We start from the raw sequence: 14,571 nt of genomic DNA on the forward strand, positions 1-14,571 counted from the left end.
TTCCACTCAACACAACAGCAGCAATTACCCTGAGGTTGAGGGGTTGCTCGGAAGCAAGTGCTGCGTCCCATCTTCTTTCTCCTTTCCAGCCACTGCTTCTCACCGTGCTGGAGCTGAACGCTTGCTGGGCTCCATACTAACAAATGGAAGTCTGTGCGGGCGCCGTGTGTGTGCTCCCTGCATTCCTCACGCCCCGCTGCTCCGGGGATATGTGCAGGAGTTCGGTAGTGGGACGTGGGCACCTGGCTGCACCTCATGGGCACCTGAGCTGCTGGGTGCTGGAACGGGGATGGAAAATGAGCTGGGTTAAAGTGCAGAGCAACACGGCTGGGCTGCTGAAGTGCCAGAGCCTGGAGAGGTGCAGTTCTGGGGAGGAGCTGACGCTGAGCGGCACGGAACTATCTCCAATTGATCAGTTAATTCTAAAACGGGGCATTTTGCAAGAAGAGATAAGATCAGCTTTGTGTTCAGGAGGAGGGAGAGGAGCAGATTTCCAGCGCTGAAGCAAATCGTCCTGCATTGGTTTACCGTGTGGTTTCCTGTACCCTCCTCAGGAGCGGTTGCTGCTGAATACGAATTCAACCTGAGAGTGCTTAGCCCCACTGTTAATGCCTTGTGGGGCCGAGCTCCTCCCTTGGCACCAACCCTGGAAAACACAGTGGTGCTTTTCCAGCACGGGGTCTGAGCGGACGCCACTCAAAGAGCAGCTTGTTCGCACCGTGGCAGCCCTTCTCAGCGCTGCTGCTGTGTGGGTGCACCCCAACGCCTCGCTTGCAGGCTGCTAACTCGGCACCTCGCCCCACCGCGCCCCTTTTGCTTCCGTCCCCCCCATCGCCGCGGGGCAGCCGCTGCGGGGCTCCGAGGGGCCGGGCCGGGACCGCCCCGGGGGCGGGCAGCGGAGCACGTGGGACCGGGCCGGGCCGAGCCGCGCTGGGCTGAGTCACTCCCCGCCCCGAACCCCGCGGCGGAGTGGAGCTGCACGGCTCGGCTCGGCTCGGCTCGGCGCTCAGCATGAAGACGGTGAGGCAGTGGCGAGCGCCGCTCCTGCTGGCGCTGGGGCTCACGCTGCTCGTGGTGGTGGCCGGTGAGTTGGGCGCTGTGCTTTCGGGACGGGGCGGGGATGCGCAGCCCCGAGAGCGCAGGGGACGGGTAGGACGGAGCCTGGAAGCCGTGCGTAACCGAGCCGCGCTGTCCGGTGCTTGCAGGCGGGGATAAGCGTGCCAGCAATGTAAACAGCTCCTGGGAGCGGTTAACGCGGTACCTCCCTTGCGTCCCCATGGGGTGCGTGACCCCAAAGGGATGGGTGAACGGGGAAAGGGGTGCAGAGCCACGTGCGGGCTGTGGGATGGGCCGAGGGGTGCTGCTGGAGGCTCTGCTGGGGCCGTTCTGGGTGCCCGTGCGGGCAGCCCTGACCCTGCCTCCCCCAGCCCCGCTGGGTTTCGAAGGATGTTGTTTTTGCCTTCCCGCCAGCCCATGGCTTCATATAAGCAAACGTTTCCCATAGCGGTGGCTGCTCTGTTGCTTCGGCTGCTGGCTGTCCAGTCTGCGGCAGAGACACACGTGGGAAGGATGGAGGTGCTGAACCGATCTCAGAGGGCCAAGAAATAGGAGCATCTCGATCTCCAGCAGAAACAGTGACCTGTGTGCTGTGCTGCTGGGCAGAGGGCTGGCGAGGGGACACAGAACGGATGGGATAATTCTGGGAGGGGATAAGAGTCTGCTTACTTGCAGAAAGCACAGCATAAATCTAGCAGTGGGACCCCTCCCGTCCCAACCCCGGGAAGAAATGTGGGGAATTTTACACTGCTTCTCCTTTGCTTGCTGCATCCCACCCCAGGAGCTCTGGGCTGCCGAGGAGCGCACATCACAGCGAGCTGCAGGGCGATGGCAGCGCCGTCTGTGGGACCCTCAGCACAGGGATGCACCCCAGACCTGCGTGGGGCAGAGGTGTCCCACTGTATCAGCCTGAGCCCTCTCCTCCTGGCCGTAGCTCATGGCAGCGCATTGATGGAGCATGAGGTCATGCGGAACGCGCTGGGCAGCGCAGGCAGCGACTTGAACCGCTGCCCAAATGTTTCTGCCTCCCGAGGCTGGGCTGAGGGATACACTGCACCTTTGGGAAATCAGCGTGTAACTTGGGGTCCTGCCCGGCCTGCCTGCCCCCAGTGCTCACCCACAACGTTGGGAAGAGTGGGATTACCTTGGAGGAGCCCTGCTATTAAAAGACTGATGATAAGAGCTTGCTAAGTGATAGCTTAGGCTAATGAGAGCGATGCTGTCTGCTGTTGGCAGGGCTTGCAGGTAGGGGGGGTGGTCCCTGGGTCTCCACCTGAGCTCAGGCCTTGCTCTGAGCTCAGCAAAGAGCTGGCACCAGGCGATGCACTGTTCTAGCACCTGGCATGCACTTAGTACAGCTTTCAACCACGTTGGTGGAAATCTGCTCTGTGTTTATGGAGAGTGCTACTATTCTGCAGCTGTTAGGGCAAAATACACTGGAGGTGGGGGAAGTTCCCTGATGCCATACAGCATCACACAGAGTAGGACAATTCTTCCTCCTGCGCCTCCAGCATCTGAGCTGAGGCATGTGGGCTCCCCCTACAAGGAATGTTTTGTCTTGCAAATGCTAACTTTTGTTAGGAAAACTCAGCAATGTGAGCTGCCTGATTCCCTGCAGTAATCCTGTCCTGCTCATGGCATGGTGCCCCAGCCTGGCTAGCCCTGCTCCCTGGCACAGCAGCGTTCCCTGGGCTCTGATTTTACATTCAGGCTCTGTCTAACACATTTTTCTGTGCCCAAGGAGCCCTGGGTGCCTGTTGTGGCACCCTCTGTTGGTCACTGCCCTTCCTGAGACACTCAGTACGTGGGTCCCACCAGGCTGGGTTTCTCCTGCCAGCCTGGGATGGGGCCACCTCCACGCGGAGCTGGGGCTGTGGTGGCTGCCCAGCATTGGGATGGCTCACAGTGACACGTGGCTTTGCTGGCAGGTGACTTCTGCAGTGTGAACTACTGCCAGAATGGGGGTACCTGCCTGACTGGCATCAACGAAACCCCCTTCTTCTGCATCTGCCCTGAAGGCTTTGTTGGGATCGATTGCAATGAAACAGAAAAAGGTGAGGCTCGGGGAGGGACCTGGGTCCCCATTGCGGGTGATTGGCACACAGCGAGGATGTGCTGACTGCTTCACCAGAAATGAACTGTACTGTACCCTCAAAGCACACTGGGTGCTCTTATTTCCCACCTGTGCCCAGCCGAGAGCCCATTTTCCTCCGTTCTCTTTCCCCAGGCCCCTGCCACCCCAATCCTTGCCACAACAATGGTGAGTGCCAGTTGGTCCCAAATCGAGGGGACGTCTTCACCGACTACATCTGCAAGTGCCCCACGGGGTATGATGGGGTGCACTGCCAGAACAGTGAGTACAGCAGGGAACTGAGGGGACACCAAGGTGACAGGTCGGGGACCACAGGGCTCTGTGCTCTGGGGGATGCCCTGGCTCTGGGATCACCTCCTGAGCCCCCCACCTCCTCTGCCTCCTAGACAAGAATGAGTGCTCCTCAGAGCCTTGCAAAAATGGGGGCACCTGCGTGGACATGGATGGTGACTACGCCTGCAAGTGTCCTTCTCCCTTCTTTGGGAAGACTTGCCATGCCCGTAAGTCCGCAGTGCTGATTCTGCAGAGATCCCTTTCCGTCCCTGTCCTGTAGAAGAGCTATCAGCAGCAGTGCAGTGCCTGTGTGCTGCACTGAGCCTGGTCCTGACGGATGTGGAGGTGCCACCTCCTGTTCAGTGCTCTGACAGTGGCAAATGAGCTCCTGGCATTGCTCCCTCGTCACCTCCTCCCTTTGCTGCCATCCTCAGGCTGTGCCATTCCCCTGGGCATGGAAGGAGGGGCCATCTCCGATGCACAGCTCTCAGCCTCCTCCGTCTACTATGGTTTCCTTGGCCTCCAGCGCTGGGGGCCTGAGCTCGCTCGCCTCAACAACCACGGCATTGTCAACGCGTGGACCTCCAGCAACTATGACAAGAGCCCGTGGATCCAGGTGTCGATGGGGGGGAGTCAAGTGTAGGTCTGTCTACATCTGGCTGCAGACCATGCTCACCTTCTTGTCCTCCCCAGGCCAACCTGCTGAGGAAGATGAGGCTGAGTGGTGTTATCACACAAGGTGCTCGCCGCGTGGGCAAGGCCGAGTACGTGCGTGCCTATAAGGTGGCCTACAGCCTAGATGGGCGTGAGTTCACCTTCTACAAGGACGAGAAGCTTAACACAGACAAGGTGGGCTGGGATATGGGGCTGGGTGCTGGGCTTGGGTCAGGACCACGCACAGAGCCATCCCAGCAGCATTTGCTTGACCAGAATCATAGAATCATAGAATGGCTTAGGTTGGAAGGGACCTTAAAGGCCATTTTGTCTGATCCCCTGCTGTGTTCTGGTTGTCCCCCACTGGCTTAGGCTGCCCAGAGCCCCACCCAACCTGGTATTGGGCACTTCCAGAAATGGGGCACCCACAACTCATAGCACAGCCAAAGGAGCAGCACTGATTTATTGGGTCATTTGGATAACGACTTTGTAGCTGACACATGGTGGGATGTGGGCATGGCCTGCAGACGCTGGCAAACAGCTTGCATTGCTCTGTGCTGAGCACAAGCCCACCGTGTATCTCAGCTTCAAGTCACTGAGTGCGGTACTCACTCTCCATTTCTTATGGCAAATGCATCCCGACTGCTTTTTCTGCATCCAGGGAAGGGCTGGGGGATATCTACCTTGCTTTAAGCCCAGCTTCCCTTCTTTGCCCATTTTGGGCACCAAACTCTGTCCGTGCAGCGGGCAGGGGGCTGCAGGATGCTGGGGGCTCAGCCCTGCGTGCTGTGTCAGGTTTTCCAGGGCAACGTGGACTACGGCACCATGCAGACCAACATGTTTGACCCTCCCATCACAGCGCAGTACATCCGCATCTACCCCGTGGTGTGCCGCCGTGCCTGCACGCTGCGCCTCGAGCTCATCGGCTGCGAGATGAATGGTAAATGCCCCCCCGGGCCAGTGCTGGTCCCCGTTTGGCCAACGGGTGCTCGTCCTTCTCATGGTGCTGGGAGCTTTTGGGGCACACGGGCTGTTAATCTCACAGCTCAGCTGGGCCGAACTGCACTCTCACACTGCTTACACCTTCCCGAGCTGTCTCACTTCAGTCCGTGGTTTCTCATTGTTCCCTATCTGAGCCCTGACCCGGCTGATTTTCCTGCCGGAGAGCTTAACAAGCAGCAGAAGATCAAAGTCCTGTGGGAGACGTGACTGATGATTAGCCAGAGCCTTCGGCTTGCCCTTAGCCTCCCCGCATTCCTGCCCAGTGCACGTCCCAGGCAGTGCCTGGCGCTGGGCTCTGGGCCACATCCTGCTGCTGCCCAGGACCGAGGTGTGTCCATGTGCCGGGCTGTGCTGCTGGGCTGCAGCAGGAGGCACTGTGCTGCAGGGAATAGCCCTGCTCTGAAAACACCACCTTGGCTGCACCCAGGAGAGCTGGTGAGCTGCATCCCTGCTCTGTGGTGCTTTGCTGTACTCCCAGGTCCTGCTATGACCACGGGGATGTGCCACTGGGTGTGTGGGGCTCTGCTGGCTGCGGTCGGGTGATGGTGCTTTGGATTCTTTCCCTTTCACTGTCTGTATAAACCGTTGTGTTACAGTGTATTTCAACACGGCAGGTTGCTCGGAGCCTCTGGGCATGAAATCCCGCCTGATCTCTGACCAGCAGATCACAGCTTCCAGCGTCTTCAAGACATGGGGCATTGATGCCTTTACCTGGTATCCCCATTATGCCCGCCTGGACAAGATGGGCAAGACGAATGCATGGACAGCACTGCACAATGACCAGTCCGAGTGGCTGCAGGTGGGTAAGGGCTGGGAGGGCTCACGGAGCACCTCTGTGCACCCCAGCTCAGCTCCTCCCCTCTGTTTTGCAGCAAGGATCAGGTTTGTGCTTCTATTCCTGGTCTGGAATGGGAACAAATAGTTCTGAAATTTCCTTCTCGGTTTCCTTTGCTCCGCTGTTTTTATACTTTTCACATGATTTCATGACATAATGGGACAAAGCTGTTTAGATATTTGTCCCGCTTTTAATTTTATTTGGGGAATGATTAAAAGCAGCTGCTCCTCAGCCCTGAGTGAAGCAGCTTATCGGGACATCTCCGGCTGGGTTGCGGTGACACGCTGCGCTGGGCTCTGGCACTGAAGGCTGTGTGCTCATGGACGTGTAGGTAGATTCACATGTACACCCATAGATATACAAACATACACGTATATGTGTGGCTGGTATGGCCCTCAATGAACATAAAAAAGGAATAAAATGAAGGAGACTTTCAGCTCTTTAGCTGCGTCACCCCGCAGTGTGCCAGCAGCAGTAACGCAGTGTGGCAGGGCAGGAAGCAAAGCAAACAGAACAGAAACCATCTCCCTTGCAGCCCAAATGTCAGCCTGCATTCAGCTGCGTATTTTCTCGTCCACAATCACTTGCCATTGGAAATGCATTTCCTCTGGGAGTCCTTTTTAATTATTATTTTCTTCAAATGGGGATTTTTGCCATCATTCCCACCTTGAGCTCTCCGGCACGAGGTGCCAAAGCAGCCGCAGTGATGTGTGGGGAGCAGTTCCCTGCCCTGAGGGTGCTCAGGGGTCAGATATTTCCTCGCAGCATTTCATTAGTCCTGTTGGGGCAGGGGTTGCTGAGCAGTCCCCCGGGACTCAGCCCCATCTCTATTCCAGATCGACCTTCGGGACCAGAAGAAGGTGACAGGCATCGTTACGCAGGGAGCTCGTGACTTTGGCCACATCCAGTACGTGGCAGCCTACAAAGTGGCATACAGTGACAATGGCACCTCCTGGACTGTGTACAGGGACAGCCAGACCAACAGCACCAAGGTATGGGGACAGCGAGCTGCGGGGGCTCGGGGACACCTCCCTGCTTGAGGGCCGTGCGTAAATGGCGTCGGGGTCCCCGTGCTGCTGACTGCTTCTCTCTCTCCGCAGATCTTCCACGGCAACAGTGACAACTACTCACACAAGAAGAACGTCTTTGATGTGCCCTTCCATGCCCGCTTTGTGCGCATCCTGCCCGTGGCCTGGCACAACCGCATCACGCTGCGTGTGGAGCTGCTGGGCTGTGACGAGTAGGGGCGCGGGGCGGCACGTGGAGGAGGGACAGCCCCGTCCCCATCACCCGGCCCACACCCTGCCCACCCCGCACACCTCCTGCTCACACCTCCCTCTTCTCCTCCCCGAATTTCGGAGGGAGGCTCCGGGCGCTGCCTCGCCTCAGGGGGTCCCCTGCCCTGCGCTGGGGTTGCAGCACTGCACTTTATGGGGCTGCTCCGGGTAGAACGGCTCCCGCCCTTCTGCCCTACAAGCTGTGAGTGAGACCCCCTCCTCTGCAAATGGATCTTGGCCGTGGGACCCTATCCTGCACGCAGGGCTTGGCTGCAGCCTCCCCTATGCCTGGAGATGACTCCTCTCCTTTTTCCCTCTGCTTCCAGCAGTCAGCAGCAGTGCCCTGCGTGCACCGCACCAAAGCTCGGGGCTCAGCCATTGCGGGGGACCAAACCTATCCTCTGCCATCCCTCCTCCTCCCTGCATGGCCGCGTGAAGGAGCTGCAGACCTCAGCCCTATCCCTTCTGCCAGGCCCCGGGGCTCTCTGCGGGCTGTGTCAGCGCTGCATAGTGTGAGGGGAGTGCTGAGAGGGGGAGAGGCTGCTCCTATCGGCAGTTCTGCCTGCTGCACTGATCTTGTGGCAGCTGAGAGCCCTCCCCAGCCCCCAGGAGAGCAAACCCGTGGGTCTGTGGGGTCGAGTGGTGAGGGACACCCACGCTGGGCACCCTGCAGCCCAAGCCAAGAGGGTCTCAAAAATGTTTTGTTTTTTTTTTTCCCTTTTGATCACATTCCCAGAGTGCCAGCATGTCATGGAGCAGCTGGAGGAGGTGGTGGAACAGCCCCAAAACAGACCCCTGATCCTTTTTGTAACCTGATCTTTCCCTTTTTGGGGTGGCGATGCTGGAGCTGTTGGGATGGGCAGCGGGAAAGCGTTGAGCCAGCACCGGCGAGTGGGATGGCAGCTAGGAAAGCGTTGGTGACACCACTGTCCCCATAGACTGGTATGGGATGTGACCACAGGGCTGGGCTGGCTTCGGGAAGGACCGAGGGGACCCAGGTGGCACGGCCTTACTCCAGGGTATTGTTGACAGTATTAAAACTGAAACTTTGGGTTGTTGGCTCACTGCTCTGTGCTTGCCGTCTCTCCGAGGCATCCCTCCTGCCCTCACACCCTCCTGGTTCCCTTCCTTTCTCCAAAAAACACTACCAAGGCTGTGTGCATCCTCCCCCCGGCCTCCACCCCATCCCAGCTGCTGGAAGCCGTGCCTGCAGCTGGCCGAGCACAACGCGATGGGACGTGGGGATGGGAAACTGCTATCAGCACCCCACACCCTGCGCATCCTCCTTTGGCTTTGATCCTGGAGCAGATCCCCAGCTTGGAGCGAAACCGCTCTCGGAGCTGCAGCTTTGAGGAAGCTGTGGCCAAACGTGGGCACGGTGCAGGGTGGGGGCTGCTGGTTGGGACCCCGTGTTTGTGAGAGAAGGGGCACTGGGGTGCGGTGGAGGAGCTCTGCCACTGAGTAGGGACCCTGAAGCTGACATGAAAGGCCCAGGGCCCCCTGCATCCCTCCGTCACCTCCTGAATTCACCACAACTGTGGCCGCTCGGTGGCAAATAGCACCCAGAGCCAGAGCAGGGAGGACAACGCTCCCACCCAGACGTGCCCCCCTTATCGCCGGGAAGCGGCAGCAGAGATAAAGGCAGCCTGCTCTGAGTCTGGCGAGACAGCCCTGAGCTGGGGAAGGCTCTGCAGGGAGGGCAAAAGGAGCCGAAGCCACATATCACAGCAGCTGTCATCACTGCCCCACTGAGGGACGCCGAGCCCTTCCCTGCCCCGCGACATTTCCTTCCTCCTGCCCAGCACCGGGGCTGCCCTTGAGGGCAGTGAGGGCTCCCTCACCCCCTGCAGACCCCTATCCCTGCCCCTCGGTTGCTGTTCCTGGCGGCAGGAAGGCTGGCATGCTGCGGCACCCCACTGCCCGCCTGCAGGAAGCAGCCGCAGCACAGCATCCTCTCACCAGCACCCGGAAACCCAGTGCTGCTCGCAGCCCCTTCCATTCTGCAGCTGATCTGGGTTTCCCTCCCCACTTCCAGCCTCAAGCACAGTTTCCCACTGGAGCCATTGGCAGAGGCTGGGCCATGCCCTGTGCAAGCAGCATTTTGCCAAGAAACCCCCCACCAGGACCAGGTCGAAGCTGCCACTCACCAGCTCTAAGGTTGAGCAGCCGGGCTGACACCCTTATGGCTCTGTTTGACCCATCCCCAAGCACACACCCATCCCACACACTGCTGGGTTGGATCTGCGCTGACCCCACAGCGCTGCTTGCCCCACAGACCCACCCGGGGCTATACCTGGGGAGCTCAGCCCCAAGCCCAGCTCCGGGAGCATCCTCCGAGCACCGAGGATGGGGGTCACGAAGCACCCTTTGTCCCCTCTCCCAGGGACGGCTCTTTGTGGGGTGCTTTGGGCGCACGGCAGCTTTTTCCTCCTCTAGCAAACAATGGGGTGGCAGCGCCAAGGAGCAGCGTGTCCTGGCAGGAGGGGACCGTGCTGTGGCTGCTGGGAGAGGTAATCACCCCATTGTGGGTGCGGTGGCGCGCCGGCCGTCACGCACTGGGGATGCCCCTCCGTGGGCACCCTGTGGCTGTGCCAGGCGGCTCCGTGTCAGAGAATCATAGAGCCATTAAAGCTGGAATATACCTCTAAGACCGTCCAGTCCTGTTATCTACCCCCACTTCCCACGGGGATGGGGCCATATGGGCCGTGGTTGATACCGCCGTGTCCCGGCCCCTATCAGCCCGCTCCGGTGCCGGACGGGCTCAGTGCCTGCAGGATGGGGTCGGCGGATGCTTTATTTTCACACACGGTGTTTTCTTTCCGGTTTCTTTCCCAGCCGGGCAGGGTGCAGGGAGCAGGGCCCCACTCCTCATTTCCTCACCATAAAACAACAAAGCGGAGCGGGGTCAGCGCACACGCGTGGCCACAAGGCCTGGCAGCGCCCAGCCCGGGGGTGGCTCTGGAGTTCCGTAGGTGATGCCCTGGCGGAGGGGTGCAGCTGGGCAGCCTAAAGGTTTTGGCACACACCCCCTGAGCCCACCGTCCTGGAGCTGCACTCGTGGCACTCCTGCAACGTGCTCACACGGCACTGCCATTGCCAGAAGTTGGTTCCCGTGGTGGAACGCGAGGCGCCCTGTGGCGGTGCGTGGGGCTGTGAGCAGAGCATCGCGGGGCTCACCCCTTGATTTCAGCATCCCCAGTGGAGCACACCTTTCCCCTCATCTTCTCCCTCGCACTGGGCAGTGCTGGTAGAGCAGCACGTCGTGTGGAGGTATGCAGTGTGGGCACACGGCTCTGGCTGGGGGTGACAGGCGGGCAGGGGGCTCGGGGCACCCCCCCCTACTCCATCCTGAGAGCAGGGGGTTGGGAATAGCGTGTGTTTCCCTTTAAGAGGCAGGCCCTGGAGCCGCTTCCTCTCAACCCTGCAAGAGCCCTAAACACACTGCATCTGCCTGCAGCCTGCCCGTTGCCTGCTGTTGCTGCCCGCCGTGAGTGGGGCAGGGGATGAGGCTGGGGACGGGAACGGGGACGGGTGGCACGTGGGGTGAGGCAGTGCGTGGGGTGAGGAGGGACGGCAGGGACAGCATCACCGCGTGGGTGCTGGGCATCGCTGCTGGGCATCGCCGCGCTGCACGCCGTGGGCACTGCGAGCACGGCGGGCACCGCGCTGCCCAGCGTAACGGTGGAGGATGCTGGCACTCAGGCACGTCGCCGCGCCCCGAGCTCGGGGATGCAGCGGGGTGAGGCTCAGTGTCCCCGGCCCGACGTGTGAGGCTGCGGGTGTCTCCTGCCCGTCCCGCCGCCCCGCGCCCGCAGCACGTGGCGGTGTGCGCGCGTGTAGCGCAGGGGTGGCACCGGGTGACCGGGGACCGTCCCGTGCCGTGCTGGGAGCAGCCGGCTGCGCTCCCCTGCCCTGGTGGCGTGGCCGGAGGTCACCTCTGTCCCCGGCTCCGTCCCCGCCGCGGACTCCAGCACCCTCTTGCAGCACTCCTAAACCACATCTCTACGTGGGGTGCGGATGTCAAACCCCTCCTTGCAGGGGCTGCGGGAGGCTCCGTGGGTGCCGGGCCCCCTCTGCCGGCTCCGGGGAAGTCTGCAAGCCCCGCTGCCCGCACTGAGTGCCACCCTTGGGTGCCAGCAGGAGAAGGGCTGCGGGGACACGGGGCACCGGGACTCTCCTATGGGATGCGGTTGGTGTGTTGCATGGCGACACCGCCCTGCTTGTGTCCTTGTGTGCCAGGGAACCCTGGCCGTTTTGGGGTCGCCCTACAGCATGAAGAGTGGCTGGTAGGGCTGTCTTGAAGCAATTGTGGGTGGTTAACCGGCTGCTGAGGGAGCGCTGGTACATTTCTAGACATTGGTAGGATGAGGGGTAACGGCCTCAAGCTGCACTGGGGGAGGTTCAGGTCGGATATTAGGAAAAATGTATTATCTGAAAGAGTGGTGCTGCGGTGGCACAGCTGCGCAGGGAGGTGGTGGAGTCACTGTCCCTGGAGGTGTTTCAGAACCGTGGGGATGTGGCACTGAGGGACGTGGTGGGGATGGGTTGATGGTTGTATTAGGTGAACTCAGTGGTCTTATCCAACCTTAATGATCCTGTGATTTTGTGAAGGCCCAGGGTCCAGCCTCATTCCCCAGCCATGCTGCTGCTCCCACTGCTCCTCAAGGCTACCCTTCTGCGGATGGTCAACTCCTACCACCCCTTCTACAATGGCTTCTATTACAACCACGTCATGAACGACGATGACAACGGGAACGAGAAAGGTACCACGGGCTGAGGGGACTGAAGAGTCGTGGCAAGAGGCTGAAATGCTCCCTCCACCTCTAGGAAGGGGTTGGGACCCACGTGTTGGGAGCATGTGGGCCTGGAGGAGCACATGGAGTGCTTGGGGGATGCTCAGGCAGCTGAGGAGGTGGCTGGAGGGAGGGAGTGGAGCAGCTGAAGGGAGAGGTGAGGACCATCCCCTCACATCTTCTCTCCTTGTCCCCAGTGGTTGATTTCAATGGGGTCAGACTGGTGGTGGAGACCTCCAAAGACCCCATCTATAGCTTCAGCGGTGTTAATGTCACCCTGCCCTGCCACTACCACCACGAGCCCGAATCCGAGGCCAAGCACAAGATCCGCATCAAGTGGTCCAAGCTGCGAGATGACTACACCAAGGAGCAGGACGTGCTGGTGGCCATCGGCAAGACCTACATGGCCTTCGGGGACTTCCAAGGCCGTGCTCACCTCCACCGGGCCGGACAGCGTGAAGCCTCACTGCTCATCAGCGACGTGCGCCTGCAGGATGATGGCAAATACCGCTGCGAGGTCATCGATGGGCTGGAGGATGCGAGTGATGTGGTGGAGCTTCGGCTGCGAGGTGGGGGCTGGCCCTTGGGTGGCAGCAGGGTGGGTGGGTCGGGAGAGGCTATGGGCAGAAAGAGGTTGGGATACTCAGAGTGATGCGCTGGGGCTTAGTGGGGAGCTGTAGGCTCGTGTGCTCCCATGGGCCAGGCATCCCCATGACAAAGGTCTGGCCATTCCCCTGCTGCTGTCCTTGGTTGCGTTCATCACGGAAAGGCTTGGGTTGGAAGGGACGTCTAAGATCACTCAGCTCCAACCCCCTGCCGTGGGCTGGTTATCCCCACCAGCTCAGGCTGCCCGCAGCCCCATCCAACCTGGCCTTGAGCACCCGCAGGGATGGGGCACCCACAGCTCTGAGCAGCCCGTGCCTGTGCCCCACTGTCCTCTATGTCCCTGTTCCTGCAGTCTGTGCATTCCCGTGGTGATGTTCCACCTCCCTGAGACATCGTGTGCCTGCTAGGACTGTGCTCCACATGTCCCTGTTACCCTAGTCTGAGCGTCCCCATCCCCATGCGCACCAGTGCTGTCCCCGTGCGTGGTTGCGCGTCCCCAGCACTGAGCCCCTCTGTCCCTGTGCCACCAGATGTCGCTGGCATCTTGTTGCTGGTGGCTGCGTGCCCAGAGCATCTCCGCTGCTGGTGGCCCTGCACGCTGGGGTGATAGAGTTTGGCTTTGGGCTGGGTGGGTGTGCTGCCCTCTGAGCGCCCCGTGTGCCCCCAGGCATCGTGTTCCCCTACCAACCACCCCGCGGGCAGTACAGCCTCAACTTCCACGAAGCCGAGAGAGTGTGCCAGGAGCAGGGCTCCCTCATCGCCACCTTCCACCAGCTCTTCCAGGCCTGGAGCGAGGGGTTGGACTGGTGCAACGCGGGCTGGCTGGCCGATGGCACCGTGCATTACCCCATCCGCCTGCCCCGCAAACCCTGCGGCGGGGTGCACCTCGCCCCGGGCATCCGCAGCTACGGCCCCCGCCACCGGCACCTGCACCGCTTTGATGTCTTCTGCTTCTCCTCCAGACTCCGAGGTGGGTACCCAAGGGGTTGTGCCACGTGCTGGCGTCCCATGGCCTTGTTGTCCCTAAGGATGTGGCATGCGGCGATGCTGCGGGTGATGCTCAGCCCCACGCACTGCCCTCCTGATCCCGCTCTCCTTCTTAGGGGAGGTTTTCTACCTGGAACACCCAACCAGAATGACGCTGGAGGAAGCCAAGCAGGCGTGCCAGGATGCTGGCGCTGAGATTGCCAAGGTGGGACACCTCTACTCTGCGTGGAAGTTCCACGGGTTGGACCGCTGCGATGCTGGCTGGCTGGCGGATGGCAGTGTCCGCTACCCCATCGCCAAACCCCGTCCCAACTGCGGCCCCACAGAGCCCGGCGTGCGCAGCTTTGGCTTCCCCAGCAAGGGCAGGTTTGGGGTCTTCTGCTACAAGGAGAGATAAGGAATGCGGAGGGTTCCTACCCGGCCTGAGGATGTTCCCATCCCAACGGTGCCTGGCCTTGGGTGTACCCGGGGCTGTTTTGGGAGTGACTGGGTAGGGGGAAGCTTCTTTGGTTTGAATTTTTCTTCCTTTACATTTTACACTTTCTGAATGCAGCAGGACGCCGGGCTGGAGCATCCTGCTCTACAGCAGGGGACTGGCTCCATATGGGCTACATGCAAGGACGATGGCCCCTCTCCCTCCACCCTGGTCTCCTGTCCCTGACTGTGTGGGACCAGGGCATGAAGTAGGCACCTCCTCTCTACCCCAGCTCCACTGCATCCCATCCTTGCTGCAGTCTCATCCCATCCCACTGAAGGATGCTGCTGTGCCTGTCCCCGCGGTGGTGCTCGTGCCTTATATCCATGCACACCGCGCCCGGACCCCATTTGAACTCTGGTGCCTTCTTCTTTCAAGTGTTTTGTTATGAAAAAGATGATGTATTTTCCTGGACCTCTTCTAAATAAATCAGTGGAGAAAGCCCTGGAACAATGTGGCAGCGTCCCCACTTCTGTCTCAGTGCGAGAAATGGAGAGAAGTTGGGGTCCCCCAGGCAAGAG

The 14,571-nt window shown here is 60.3% G+C and overlaps 2 protein-coding genes across 3 annotated transcripts; both read left to right on the top strand.

The window, feature by feature from the left end:
- The first annotated feature begins 942 nt into the window (after nucleotides 1-942).
- Nucleotides 943-8,240, top strand: MFGE8 (milk fat globule EGF and factor V/VIII domain containing). Of its 2 annotated transcripts, none has more exons than NM_001277110.2 (10): nucleotides 943-1,084; nucleotides 2,985-3,110; nucleotides 3,284-3,409; nucleotides 3,535-3,648; nucleotides 3,856-4,037; nucleotides 4,115-4,270; nucleotides 4,871-5,015; nucleotides 5,674-5,876; nucleotides 6,749-6,904; nucleotides 7,013-8,240. In NM_001277110.2, the coding sequence occupies exons 1-10, from the start codon at nucleotides 1,012-1,014 to the stop codon at nucleotides 7,154-7,156; spliced, it is 1,425 nt and encodes a 474-aa protein (NP_001264039.1). In that variant the 5' UTR covers nucleotides 943-1,011; the 3' UTR covers nucleotides 7,157-8,240. The 2 variants fall into 2 exon arrangements, with proteins under 2 accessions (NP_001264039.1, NP_001264040.1); NM_001277111.2 differs by having other exon boundaries at nucleotides 5,692-5,876.
- A 2,361-nt stretch (nucleotides 8,241-10,601) lies between these two features.
- Nucleotides 10,602-14,504, top strand: HAPLN3 (hyaluronan and proteoglycan link protein 3). The gene is made up of 5 exons (XM_413868.8): nucleotides 10,602-10,676; nucleotides 11,801-11,952; nucleotides 12,180-12,551; nucleotides 13,256-13,558; nucleotides 13,692-14,504. The coding sequence occupies exons 2-5, from the start codon at nucleotides 11,829-11,831 to the stop codon at nucleotides 13,970-13,972; spliced, it is 1,080 nt and encodes a 359-aa protein (XP_413868.4). The 5' UTR covers nucleotides 10,602-10,676; nucleotides 11,801-11,828; the 3' UTR covers nucleotides 13,973-14,504.
- The last annotated feature ends 67 nt before the right edge of the window (nucleotides 14,505-14,571 follow it).

Source organism: Gallus gallus, chromosome 10, assembly GCF_016699485.2.
Source record: "Gallus gallus isolate bGalGal1 chromosome 10, bGalGal1.mat.broiler.GRCg7b, whole genome shotgun sequence".
Classification (NCBI taxonomy): domain Eukaryota; kingdom Metazoa; phylum Chordata; class Aves; order Galliformes; family Phasianidae; genus Gallus; species Gallus gallus.

What these genes read in the sequence shown, in the direction of transcription:
- MFGE8 (NM_001277110.2), top strand. Translation starts at nt 1,012, where the DNA reads ATGAAGACGGTGAGGCAGTGGCGAGCGCCGCTCCTGCTGGCGCTGGGG. An exon ending in TGGGGTGCACTGCCAGAACA is followed by an intron (nt 3,410 to 3,534) that starts GTGAGTACAGCA and finishes TCTGCCTCCTAG; the next exon opens with ACAAGAATGAGTGCTCCTCA. An exon ending in CATCGGCTGCGAGATGAATG is followed by an intron (nt 5,016 to 5,673) that starts GTAAATGCCCCC and finishes GTTGTGTTACAG; the next exon opens with TGTATTTCAACACGGCAGGT.
- HAPLN3 (XM_413868.8), top strand. Translation starts at nt 11,829, where the DNA reads ATGCTGCTGCTCCCACTGCTCCTCAAGGCTACCCTTCTGCGGATGGTC. An exon ending in TGACAACGGGAACGAGAAAG is followed by an intron (nt 11,953 to 12,179) that starts GTACCACGGGCT and finishes CCTTGTCCCCAG; the next exon opens with TGGTTGATTTCAATGGGGTC. An exon ending in CTTCTCCTCCAGACTCCGAG is followed by an intron (nt 13,559 to 13,691) that starts GTGGGTACCCAA and finishes TCTCCTTCTTAG; the next exon opens with GGGAGGTTTTCTACCTGGAA.